Source organism: Sebastes fasciatus, chromosome 16, assembly GCF_043250625.1.
Source record: "Sebastes fasciatus isolate fSebFas1 chromosome 16, fSebFas1.pri, whole genome shotgun sequence".
Taxonomy (NCBI): domain Eukaryota; kingdom Metazoa; phylum Chordata; class Actinopteri; order Perciformes; family Sebastidae; genus Sebastes; species Sebastes fasciatus.
The window spans coordinates 32,062,765-32,076,540 of record NC_133810.1 but is presented as its reverse complement, the minus strand read 5'-3'; the positions used below and the strand labels follow the sequence as shown (position 1 = coordinate 32,076,540).

At 40.6% G+C, this 13,776-nt stretch overlaps 1 protein-coding gene across 1 annotated transcript in view; it reads right to left on the bottom strand.

Moving 5' to 3' along the window:
• The window catches only part of LOC141752673 (protein NLRC3-like), a 782,294-nt gene that overhangs the window by 343,345 nt on the left and 425,173 nt on the right, over positions 1-13,776 (bottom strand). Inside the window, exons 20-21 of the mRNA XM_074610793.1 lie at positions 12,024-12,197; positions 11,414-11,587 (exon numbers count right to left, since the gene is read on the bottom strand). Of these exons, the coding sequence (XP_074466894.1) occupies positions 11,414-11,587; positions 12,024-12,197 (348 nt within the window). The remainder of the gene's footprint in view (positions 1-11,413; positions 11,588-12,023; positions 12,198-13,776) is intronic.

Sequence of the window (13,776 nt, the reverse complement as noted above, 5' to 3'; positions counted from 1 at the left end):
GGACTTACACAGCTTTTCTGCAGTTCCTCACAGCTGGAATCAGTCTCTGTCGTCCCTGATCTGTTGTGTTGTACTTCATCAGGTCCAACTCATCCAGAATCTCCTCTGACATCTGCAGCATGTAGGCCAGAGCTGAGCAGTGGATCACAGAGAGTTTCTTCTCTGATCTGTTCTCTGACTTCAGGAACTCTTGGATCTCCTGATGTACCGAGTGGTCGTTCATCTCCGTCAGACAGTGGAAGATGTTGATGCTTCTGTCAGGAGAGGTATTATCTCTGTTCATCTCCTTCAGGTTGATGATGATTCTCCGGATGATTTCTGGATTGCTCTTTTTCCGACCCAACAGACCTCCTAAGAGCTTCTGGTTGGACTTCAAAGAGAGGCCATGAAGGAAGCGGACAAACAGGTCCAGGTGGCCATTTTTACTTTCAAGGGATTTCTCCATGGCTCTCTTCAGGAAGTCATCCAGGGTTGAATAAACATATTCTTCTCCCAGGAAGTCCTCCAGTACCTCTGTGTTGCTGTTTGTGTAACAGTGGAACATGTAGACTGCAGCCAGAAACTCCTGAATGCTCAGGTGAACAAAGCAGTAGACTGTTTTCTGGAAGATCACACACTCTCTTTTGAAGATCTCTGTACAAACTCCTGAGTACACCGAGGCCTCTGTGACATCCAGACCACACCGCTCCAGGTCTTCTTGGTAGAACATGATGTTTCCTTTCTCCAGCTGTTCAAACGCCAGCCTCCCCAGCTTCAGAAGAACTTCCCTGTCAGCCTCCGTCAGCTCCTGTGGACTCGTCTCACGTCCCTCACCGTACTTCTTCTTCTTCCTCTTTGTCTGAACCAACAGGAAGTGTGAGTACATGTCAGTTAGGGTCTTGGGCAGTTCTCCTCTCTGGTCTGTAGTCAACATGTGGTCCAGAACTGTAGCAGTGATCCAGCAGAAGACTGGGATTAGACACATGATGTGGAGGCTCCTGGATGTCTTGATGTGTGAGATGATTCTGCTGGACAGCTCTTCATCACTGACTCTCCTCCTGAAGTACTCCTCCTTCTGGGCGTCAGTGAAGCCTCGTACTTCTGTTACCCTGTCAACACATGCAGGAGGGATCTGATTGGCTGCTGCAGGTCGGGAAGTTATCCAGACGAGAGCTGAGGGAAGCAGATTCCCCTGGATGAGGTTTGTCAACAGCACGTTGACTGATGACTTCTGGGTGACATCAGACACAACCTCGTTGTTGTGGAAATCCAGTGAAAGTCTGCTTTCATCCAGGCCGTCAAAGATGAACAGAACTTTACAGACAGCGAGCTTCTCTGCTGTGACCTTCTGTAATGTTGGATGGAAATCATGGAGCAGCATGAGAAGACTGTACTGCTCATCTCTGATCAAGTTCAGCTCCCTGAACGAAAGCGGAACCACCGAACTGACATCTTGGTTCTCCAAGCCCTCTGCCCAGTCCAGAGTGAACTTCTGCACTGAGAAGGTTTTTCCAACGCCAGCAACACCGTTCGTCAGAACGACTCTGATGTGTCCCTGTTGGTCAGGTAAGGCTTTAAAGATGTCCTGGCACTTGATTGGAGCGTCATGGAGGGTCTTCTTCTTGGACGCTGTCTCAAGCTGCATCACCTCATGTTGGGTATTAACCTCTTCACTCTGTCCCTCTGTGATGTAGAGCTCAGTGTAGATCCTGTTGAGGAGGGTTCCTCTTCCTGTTTCATCAGTTCCTTCAGTCACACGTTCACATCTCTCCTTCAGACTGATCTTATGTTCATCTACAACCTCCTGCAGACCTCTATCTGCTGAAAGAGAAGGGAAACAGTTTGAGACTAAATAAAGAATATCTGCTTATTATTTCCATTGCCAATATTGAAGTGATCAATATAAAGTAAATAAAAAGAAGTAAAGGTTAAACAGTCCAGTTTTAGTGGAAGCATCAGTCGGTGTACATGTTTGATTGACAGCAGAGGAGGCGGAGCCTCAGCTGTCCGTCTGCAGCTCTTCATCTAAACAGCTCACTGTGGCTGTTCCTTCCTCCCTGTATTATTTAAAACTCATCCACTCATCAAATAATGCAGAATATGTTCATATCTCGTTGTGTGGACCTGTTTTTATTAACAAAAGCCGGGTTTCCACCAAAAGTTCCTGGGACTTTTTAGTCCTACTACTTTTAACCCTTTTTTACCTAAAAGGTTCCTTTAGTCCACTGTTGTCTGTGTTTCCACTGCGGTCTAAAGACCTGTGAAGATTCAGCAAATTAGTCCTCTGATGTAAGAAAAAGCAACATGACATGTGACGAGGGCTGTTGGTGGTCTCAGCGGTAAACACACTCTGCAGTCTGCCGTTCAGTGTGTCGCCCGTTTCATCTAAAAAACACGCTGGAAAAAAATAAACGTTAGGTTTTATCTCACTGTGACGACATTTACTGCTGCTCGTTGGATGTAATGAATGCAGAGGAGGAAAGTGAAACTAAAAGCGTCCGTCTCCACAGTAAATCATGTTGAGTGATTGAGGGTTATTTATTTCTGCTTTAGAACGTTAACGCCGTGAAACAATCAGAAAATAACATTTCTTTCTCTCATTCACAACAGCGTCACGCTACGTCTCTCTGTCTCTCTTCTACTGATCGTCCTCTCGCTCGTGCTGTCTCTCTTGTTCTCTCTGTCTTCAAGGCTGGACTGCAGAGGGCCAGCAGCCCTACAACCGCAGAAGTCTGTCACTGAATGAGGGATGAAGTTACACGATTGGTCGGCCGAGTGTCGGAGTTTCCTCATTGGCCGTTGCTCTTTCAAAATGAAAAGGCGGGAACAGTCCTTTAATCACATGAGCCCGTCCAGCGCGACGCGTCGGCTCACAAAGCTGTAAAGCTGTCAAACTAGGATATCTAGTTCTGAAATAAAACCAGATTCAGCAGAGGCATCGCCTAGATCTGGCTTCAAATGTTGTCAGAAGTAGATTTTGGTGGATTGTTTAGACGGAATAACAGAAAGTTTATGAGCAGGCCGCCATGTTGTTTCCTGTTTGAAACGGCGAGCAGAAAACCAGGAACCAATCAGGTGCATTCCACGTCACCGCTTGACCCATAGACATATATACATAGACGCCGCATTGAGCTCTGGACCGTACGTCAACATTGGCGTATGTATATATGTCTATGGCTTGAACGGCCAGTTGAGTGGAGCAGCGCGTCCCCTAGTGTCCTCGCAGGACCTGGTCAGACTTTTATGACTCTTTATGTATTAAAAGAACAAGTAGTGTTTTCAGACATGGAGACGTCAGCAGACAGATGTAGAGTCTTACTTTGTACAGTGCTGGTCTGACCGGCTGGCTGCAGTCCAGCTCTGGTTCTGGATCTTTGTCCACACTGGGGACAGGAGGAGTCTCCTGATGAAGCAGACTGGTCCCAGTATGAGGTGATGCACTGTCTGCAGAACCAGTGTCCACAGCTGGTAGAGACTGGATCCTTCAGGACGTCCTGACACAAAGCACAGCAGGACAGCTGCTCCTCCACAGAGACATCACTCCTCTTCCTGTGAAGACATGTCTTTATAACTAAAATGCTTTGTTGATTGGACGACACTGTCTCAAAGCTCAGATGGTCTCAGGGAACAGTTAAAGTGTTGCTACTTTTCTGTTTGAACTCAGCATTCAGTCTGTGATGACAGTGTTCCTTTATTTCAACTCTCCTGCTTTCAACAACACTAATGAGCTGAATTCACCATCTGGCTGTCTTATTAACCTCTTAACAATCCGACGGACGCTATTCTGTCTTTCAGAGGTTGTAGCGGCTCAGTTTTAAAGCTAGAGTGAAGATACTGGTAACATGTGAAACTAGAGAACCTGATGAACCCCTCGGTACCAACCATGTCAGACTAGCTGGTCATGAAGGAGGTTAAATAACGCTCCAAACTAATACTAAATGTTGGAGAGGAAAAACTGTCATGTCCATGTTCAAAGGGGTCCCTTGACCTCTGACCTCCAGATCAGTGAATGTAAATGGGTTCTATGGGTACCCACGAGTCTCCCCTTTACAGACATGCCCACTTTATGATAATCACATGCAGTTTGGGGCAAGTCATAGTCAAGTCAGCACACTGACACACTGACAGCTGTTGTTGCTTGTTGGGTTTCAGAGGGGTCCGTCCTCCAGAGGGGACCGTCCTCCAGAGGGGTCCCGCCTCCGCTGCCGTCCTCCAGAGGAGTCCCGTCCTCCAGAGGGGTCCGTCCTCCAGAGGGGTCCCGTCTCCGTGGCCGTGACGGGAGCTGTTATATCGTTCTCTTCAAAGCCACCAGACTCCATTCACTAAAGCAGTAATTTGACTTCCCAGAACACGGGAGTATACGTACAACCCCACTTCAAAAAAGCTGATTTTAGGAGAAGTCAAACCAACACAGTATTTTGAGGACAAATGTGAGAAAATGAATTACACATTTGAAGCTCATTCTTTCAGATTTTGAATAGTTGTAAATCTTTACAGCGACTTCAACGTTCAGGCAGAAATATGAATATTTTCTTGAAGTGTAAATTGTGAAATGGAGGTTCTCAGGTGTTTTGTTACAGAAATACAGTCAGTAGTTTGTGGCTCTAAAACCCAGACTAAGATCCATCTGAGGTTGAAACAGTATCTGCACTAATAGTTCAGCATCAGAATATAAATCTGTTAGCAGAACATTTAGTCTTCATCCTCAATGCATCATCATCCATCAGGTCAGCTTACAGTAGAAACAGTCTCTTACTTTGACTCTGAGGGTCCAGGTTCATTACTGAAGTTCAGAGGAATCCACATGGACCAGTCACTCTTCATAGACAGACAGCTGGGTACTGGAGACTCTGCTCTCCGTCTGGACTGAACTCTGCAAACACCAAGATGATTTTATTCATATCACATGAATCCTTGATAAACTCTCTGATGATAAAGACATTTCAGTAGCTCTAAACACACCAACTACTGCTACTGTCAATAATGTGGTTTTAAAGTTTGTATTAGTCCTCTTAGATTACAGCTGTTCTGGGTGACTGACAGCTGTCACAGATACGAAGAGGAAGAATGCACAGATTAATTCTCTTTGTGTCACAAAAAGTGTATTAAACTTCAGTTAGAAAATACATTTTAGTAGAAATTTCAAAACAGAAACACACAATCAACAGAAAACAGTATTGGTAGAGGAAAGTGAAAATGAGTCCTATAAATGAGTTAGTAGCAGCTCTCTTACTTTGACTCTGAGGGTCCAGGTTCAGTACTGAAGAGTGGAGGATTCCCTTTAGACTGATCACTCTTCATAGTCAGACAGCCAGAGACTAGAGACTCTGCTCTGTCCTCCTCTTCCTCCTCACAGTCAATCATCTTCTGATCTGAAGTCAGCCTGAGAGGATAAAGAGGAACACTGAGTGTGAGCATGTAAAGGAAACAAGTTAGTACAAGAGAACAGGAAGTAACACACCCTCTCTCTATCACACACACACACACACACACAGTATACAGTATAATGAAGCAGCCAGCGCTCCACCTGGTCACTTCTCTTTACCTCTCTGCTTGTTTTCTTGGCTTACAGCAGCTTTAATGAGGATTATTCAGCCAGCCATGACTTTGTGTTCACAGATGAATCAAACTGTTGAGTTCATTCTAACATTTCTCTCCTCTACAGTCCACAGGGAGGAAACTGACTCAGAGACTTTAACAGTAACATAATAACATGTTGGATTAACACTCACCCTGCTTCAGTCTTCAGTCGTCAGCCCTCGGTCCTCTTCTCAAAATGGAGTCTGGAGCTGACTGAACTGCGCAGTTACTTTACTTTCACTTTCACGACTGCTCTTTCACTGTAAACTCCGTCTTTATGATGCGACGGCGGTGGATGTTAGTGACGTCAGTCTGCTGTGGTGAAACTACAATGTTGTGAAGATGGACTACAAAAGGCGCATCTTCTCCCCGTGCGTTATTAAACAGGTGTTTCAGTGACAGACTCTTTCACCTGCGGTGTGTGAAAGAGAGATACTGCTGCTGGAACACTATCAACAGATCATAAAGATCATCTGACCTAACGTGGAAGAATATCACTTCATTACCAAGGTTGGAATAGAAATAAACAGGAATATATGATAACTATTGAGTTAATTGTTGGAGTTATGGAGAAGGGGTAGGACCATATACTGTACAGGAACAGGAAGAAGAAAAAACTAACAACAAAAATCCATTTAAATAAAAACGTCTGCCAAATAGTCAGTGGTCATGTCTGTTATGTTTTGTGAACAGTGTTTTCCACTTCTATCTTAATGTTTGATTGAAACTTATAATGAAGTGTAACCGAGAGGTCTTTAATGTGCGGTTATACTTATTGATTATGTGAAATAAGGACACGATGAGACGGAGGCTTGAACTTGCTGGCGTCTTTACTCGTTCCCATCTTCAGACTCCCCTTCTAGTCACAGTAGCATCACATTATACACATTACACTTCCTCTTTCCCTTCACAATAAAAGCTCAGCACTCCCTTGTATTTGCTAACAGGAAGGAAGTCCAACCTGAGGTGTTTCACAAACAGTCCTCTCCATAATAAAGGTTACAATATATTTGTTTAATGTCTCTAGTGGCCACGGTCGGTAACTACACCTGCATTAATGTCAAGTTAGAGGAATTACATACAAGACACACTTCCGGTTACATCCTTCAAAATAAAAGAACACGAGATGTAGTTATGCTCTTTGTCCACAGGAGGGCAGTGTGATTATGATTTTAATTATAATGATTGTGTCTAACTACAGCTGTTTAGGGTTAGGGTTAACAGTAGATCTCATCATTTCTTATCTTTATTTTATTGTTTATATTTTATTATTTATATTTTATTATTTATATTTAGCTTTATCTGATTTTTATTAATTTATTATTATTATTATTATTATTATTATCATTATTTTATTGATTATGTTTTTTGTACTTATTTTATTTAATTTGCACTTTCACACTGTGTTGTGCGGAGTCCCTAAAGTCTAGAACTTTACCACTTTTAAATTTAATTAATTTATTATATTTTATTGTTTATTATTATTATTATTATTAGTAGTAGTAGTACTAGTATTATTATTATTAGTAGTTGTAGTAGTAGTATAATACTACTTGTTATTTTTTATTATTATTGTTTATAATTATTCCCACAAGCTAAAAACGATCATTGTATCGGGATAAATAAAGTAGTTTCTTATCTTATCTTATTTCTTAACTGAGGGTATTTGCTAGAATTGTTTAAATGATTTTATCTTATTTTATGTATCTTTTTGTTTCTGGATTATTATTGACTTTTATTCTTTGTTTTTACAGTAGAGCCGTCTGTAACTCTGGTTGAAAGGTCTATAACGAACATCATTCTGACATCTGCATAATGAGGGCCAGAACTTTTCATACTTTAGGTTGATTTTGATGCTAATACTTCTGTACTTTTACTGGAAAGCAGGACTTGTAGTATTTCTGTACTGTAGTATTAGTACTCTGACTGTGTATTAGAGTATGAAGTGAACAGCAGATGATCAGACTGTGACTTTAAGACTTTCACCTCAGTATCTGAGGGTCAATATTTGACTGAAATAAAACTGATAAAAGACGTGATTGTCGTTTTATTTCAGTCTGAATGCTTCGCTGACAGCATTATGAATCGATTTAGTCTGACTTCACAGTCATTTAACTTAAACTTTCTTCTTCTACTGCAGCCACCTTCTAACAATACATCCGATTATTCTCTTGTCGTAATATAAGTAATATTTAAATTATGTAAATCTCATCTGCGACTATGACTTAACAAAGCTCCCCGTCAAATGATCCTTGTTTCATCAACAGGTTTTACTTTATTGGAAAATGATATACAAACATTATATTAGTCCCCATAAAACCCCAATACGGAATTGCCGGAATGTATTACTTAAAAATAAATCCATATTTTTACAAAATTGGTTAGAAAAAGGAAAATGATCTGTGATGCATTTATTGGACAATACAGGAAACATTCTACCATTTGAGGACTTTTGTTCTAAACTCAGCCTCGTTGACAGAGGTCAGTATAACAATGTTGTCAAAGCAATCCCTCAAGCTGTAATTGTGATGGCATATCATTTATCTCAAGATAATGTAAACCCCCAATCTCCCTTCACTTTTGGTGAATGGTCACAACCTCATTAACTTAAAACTACCTAACGTCACCTTTACTAAAGACTTATATCCGTTCTCTTCAAAACAGAAATTCAATTCTAAAACGTTTCTCTAAAAAAGATGCTGAGAGTCGAAGATCGAAATTCTTTAAATGTCCTATTGCACCAAAAGTGAAGGAGGTTCACTTTAAGGTTCTCAGTGAAATATATATAATATCCCCCTCTGCTGAGTTCTTAAGAAACCGTTTTGGTTTTGATCACAATAACTGCTGGTTCTGTGATGAACACATTGAAACTACAGAACATTTATTTTATGAATGTATTTTTGCTAATGCTCTCTGGGATGATTTGCATTTTTGGTTGTCCACTAAATTTGTATTTTCTTCTATTCTAACAAAGGAAAATGTTATATTTGGTACAATTGTGAAAGATCCCGTACATGAATGACCTGGCAATCAATAATCCATAATCATTCTTTTTATACATAAAAATAGATTCCTGAAATCAAGACCACATTTCTATGTTTTCCATCAGGAGCTGTGTCTTTACTTTTCATCTCTGAAACATATGAAGAAAAAGATGCTATGAAGCTTTCAATGTTAGTTGAGGACCTTAACCTTACAGAGAACCCCTAAAGCACTATTATCACTATTATCACTATTATCACTATAAACACTATTATCACTATTATCACTATAAACACTATTATCACTATTCCCTTATTTTTACTCTTATTCTCTGTATGCCTAGAACTAACCTTGCAGAGGCACTTTGGGTTCAGAATATATGAATGAATAAAGACAAAGTGAAACCCAGGTCCAGGTGGAGGAGGTGGTGGAGTGTGGAGCAGAAGGAGTGGAGGAGTCTCAGTGTGTCTGCAGAGACTGTGCAGAAGGACAGATACACTGATGATACTCTGTCAGGTCCAGAGGAACACACAGTGATGATGGTGGTTAGAGATCACTGCCAACTCAATCCTTTCCATCTCACCTACTCTCCCATCTGATGAGAGAAGAAGAAGACACCAGAAGTCATCAATCAGTGTTTACAGAGACTCCCTTCATCAGCTGTCAGTCAGCATCCAGTATAAAGAGCAGCAGGACTTCAGTCTGTGCAGCGTAGCCAGCTTCCTTTCAGCTCTCATGTTAACGTATTGGAGTGAACACACTGAGCTCAGAGCTCACAGACCAGAGGCCTGTACTACGAAGCCAGTCCAACACACCCAGGGTATCTTCTCCTTATCTGGTTTAACTAACCCCTCAACCAAGATCCCGCTAAGCGGTCCTACGACAGTTCTGATCAACTCGGTAAGTCAACCCAGGGTTTCTCAGTCTGGCTGTGAGCGCGTTCACATAGAAGGGGCGGGGTTTGTAGCACATGACCAATCAGAGACATGGACCAGTCTACGGTCAGCAGAGCGGCACACTTTACAAACGCATACTAGACAAGTCAAACACATAATCCAGACTAGAATTAACACAGTTTAAACTGCCAAATGCAGGAAGGACGCATACGAGATGAGGACTAAATCCACAGTCTTGTTGTGTGTAAAATGACCTGTAACGTTGATCTTAAACTAATCGGAGGCTTCAGCAGTCTGAGTTAGATGTGTTAGGGCTGGGTGACTTGGACAAAATCAAATATCACAATATATTTTTGTGTAAATGACCAATAATAGAACAGCTAGAACAGTCTGGTAAATTCAGAAAATGACATCACTTTACTGTAATTTAGCCTTTAAAACCAGGAAGAGACAACACTTATGCCATATCACGATATTACTAGGGCTGTCAATCCATTAAAATATTTAATCAAGATTAATTGCAAATGAATCACACATTTTTTATCTGTTCTAAATGAACCTTAAAGGGAGATCTGTCAATTATTTAATTCTCTTATCAACATGGGAGTGGACAAATATGCTGCTTTATGTAAATGTATGTATATATTTATTATTGTAAATCAATGAAGAACACAAATCAATGACAGATATTGATCCAGAAACCCTCACAGGTACTGCATTTAGCATAAAACAATATGCTCCAATCATAACATGTCAAACTGCAGCCCAACAGGCAACAACAGCTGTCAGTGTGTCAGTGTGCTGACTTGACTATGACTTGCCCCAAACTGCATGTGATTATCATAAAGTGGGCATGTCTGTAAAGGGGAGACTCGTGGGTACCCATAGAACCCATTTACATTCACTGATCTGGAGGTCAGAGGTCAAGGGACCCCTTTGAACATGGACATGACAGTTTGGAGCGTTATTTAACCTCTTCATGACCAGCTAGTCTGACATGGTTGGTACCGATGGATTCATCAGGTTCTCTAGTTTACTATGATACCAGTACTAGTAGTAGTAGTAGTAGTAGTAGTAGCAGCAGTAGCAGTAGTAGTAGTAGTGGTAGTAGTAGTAGTAGTAGTAGTAGTAGTAGTAGTAGTAGTATGACCTGGTTGGTACTGATGGATTCATCAGGTTCTGTAGTTTCAGATGAAACCAGTATCTTCACTCTAGCTTTAAAACTGAGCTGCTACAACCTAAAAATCACAAGTTGCGTTAATGCGTTGAAGTAATTAGTGGCGTTAAAACGAACTTGCGTTAACGGGTTATTATTGCGTTAACTCTGACAGCCCGACTAAATATGGAGTCTTTTTGGACAAGGAGATCAAACAGAGCGTTTCAGACAGAGGGTGTAAAGAGGTGCTGCAGCACAGCCGGGAGAAGAAAAGTAAAGTGATTTTTGAACATTAAAGCATGTTAACATGTTCTAGTAGAAACCTAAAATACAAGTATGAAGCTGAACATCAGCCTGATAGGTCCTCTTTAAAGGTCCCACATGTTCATACACAGACTGAACAGTAAAACGTCAGCTGTGATTACTGGACTTCAGCAGAGGTTCTGGTCTGTATAAAGACCACATGGTTACTAAATGTAACCATGGTTCTATGATGTTCTATCTCTCAATGAGAGAACACACACTTTCTGATCAGAGTTGATGGTACGACAGTTTGATGGATGAGGACCACTGTCTCTATACATGATGTGATGCTGTCAGCTGTAATCCAGCTTTATTTCCTGGAGACATGAACACAACAACAACATCTTCTTCACATCAACTCTAACACATGATCACAACAAGCTTCTGGCTGATCTGATTGGCTGACTGTTCTCTCTCTCTCTGTGTGTCACCGTTCTCCTCTCACAGCTTAACGGAGGAAACACATCACAACAATACTGCTGAAACCAGCATGGACCGCCTCCGACCCTCTACTGACCTCAGAGTCTCCAGTCTACAGTGTGGACTCTCCACCAGATCAGACAGCAGATTCACATCTGAATCCTTCAGGTTGTTTCCTCTCAGATCCAGCTCTCTCAGATGGGAGGGGTTGGACTTCAGAGCTGAGGCCAGAGAAGCACAGCTGATCTCTGACAAACTGCAGTATCTCAATCTGAATAAAGAATAAATGATGAAGATAAAAATCACTTTATAATCCATGTCATGTCATGTCATGTCATGTCATGTCATGTCATGTCAACACACATCAATACCAAGCTGCTGATCTCTCTAAAATCAAATTCCATACTTCTCCATACTGCGTAGGAACCCTGAATATTAGTTCAGAGGATCTTCTGTATCCAGATGTGACCATTTACCAACAATGATAAACATTCATTTACTTTAACAACTAACAGTGGACATTTTCTACACTTTCTTTAAGAAACACAAGTCTTTAGTGACTGAAGACTGAATTTAGTTCAAAAACTATGAAGAAGAGGACATTAACAACTTTATGGATGTAAGTTATGTTTGTACATAAATGAGGTTATTAATTGTTAATTAAACATATAAGATCTATAAGAGTAACAGAGAGTCAGTGAACTGACCCCAGAGTCTCCAGTCTACAGTGAGGACTCTCCAGAAAACCACACAGAAGGTTCACTCCTGAATCCTTCAGGTCGTTGTGACTCAGATCCAGCTCTCTCAGATGGGAGGGGTTGGACTTCAGAGCTGAGGCCAGAGAAGCACAGCTGATCTCTGACAAACTGCAGTGATCCAATCTGAATAAAGAATAAATGATGTAAGTTTAGAAGACAACGTTCCTGCTTGAAATCATTCAATGTTTAATAATGTGTTCAGAGCTGAAGAAGGTTTAGAACGTAGAAGTTTAGAAAATGTAAACTCCAAACACCTGAAGCCAACAGGATGCAGGTTAAACACTGTCAAATACAAACAGTGAAACAGAGCTCTCATTAATATTAATGACAACGTGCTGCTACTTCAATAAAGACGTAGTGATTTCACCTCTTAAACTCTGACAGCTCCACCAGTGGATCCATCGATACAAACTCATGTTGAGCAGCCAAACACAAATAAGAACCACAGAAACTGATTCAAGATTCAACTCAACATCTCAAAGTTTATAAAGATGTCAAAGATGTCAGGATGGATTTTGGGGAAATGTGAACAAAAGATATTTAAGATAAGACATCTACAATATATATATTTTAGGAATAGTGGAGTCATAAAATCAAAGCATCTTCAGTTTAAACTCTTCAGTCAGTAAAGGCATCATATAGCTTCATAACATTTATAGAAAAAAAACAAATACTGAACATATTTATTATTGTTTGATATCTGAAATAGAGATTATTTATTTATTCTTCATATTGATCTATTTTTATTATAATTTCTTGGAAAAAAGAAACATTATGAAAGTCAAGAGTTGTGATATATGAAGGTTTTAAATGTGTAGCTCAACATCACTATGTCCTAATCAATGATCTTTTCCCTAAAATGAGTAGAGTGACTTTGTCATTGTGTTATTGTGGATCATCATAATGTCAGCCTTCTACAGACATCATCCAGATGTCACCACAACATTCATACAGCTGTTCATGTCAACACACATCCATAACAAGCTGCTGATCTCTGTCAAGTCTGGAATTAGAGGATCAATATCAAATCAGACTTGTTGGTCTTCATTACTTCATTTATTACATGGCCTTCTTCTCACTGTATCTGGGAGCTTAGCAGGTTTATGTCATTTACAGGAAAGGTCCTCATTTGTTCAAGTGTGTCTGTAAACAACAGCCACATGTCATATGTACATTAAAAGAGTTATTGGTGGCAGTAATCATTCCTCCTGTGAAGTGGTCCCTTCATAACACAACTACACTGTAAGAAATGACTTCAGAAGTTCAACTGAAACTAATATGAAGATTCAGCAGTCTGAGTCCGACAAATCAAAGTTACAGACTGTTTAGTACCAAATTCCCTCTTTGAGTTACTAATCCTCCTGCAGCTCAACAAGGAAACTGTCAAACACAACATACTGACTGGATACATACTAAGGCTGGGCAATATATCCATATTATATCAATATCGTGATATGAGACGAGATATCCTCTTAGATTTTGGATATCCTAATATCTAGGGTTGTCAAAGTTAATCGTTTTAACGCCACTCATTTCTTTAAAGCATTAACGCAATCAAACTTTTGGAGGTTGTAGCAGCTCAGTTTTAAGGCTAGAGTGAAGATACTGGTATCATCTGAAACTACAGAACCTGATGAATCCATCAGTACCAACCATGTCAGACTAGCTGGTCATGAAGGAGTTAAATAACGCTCCAAACTGA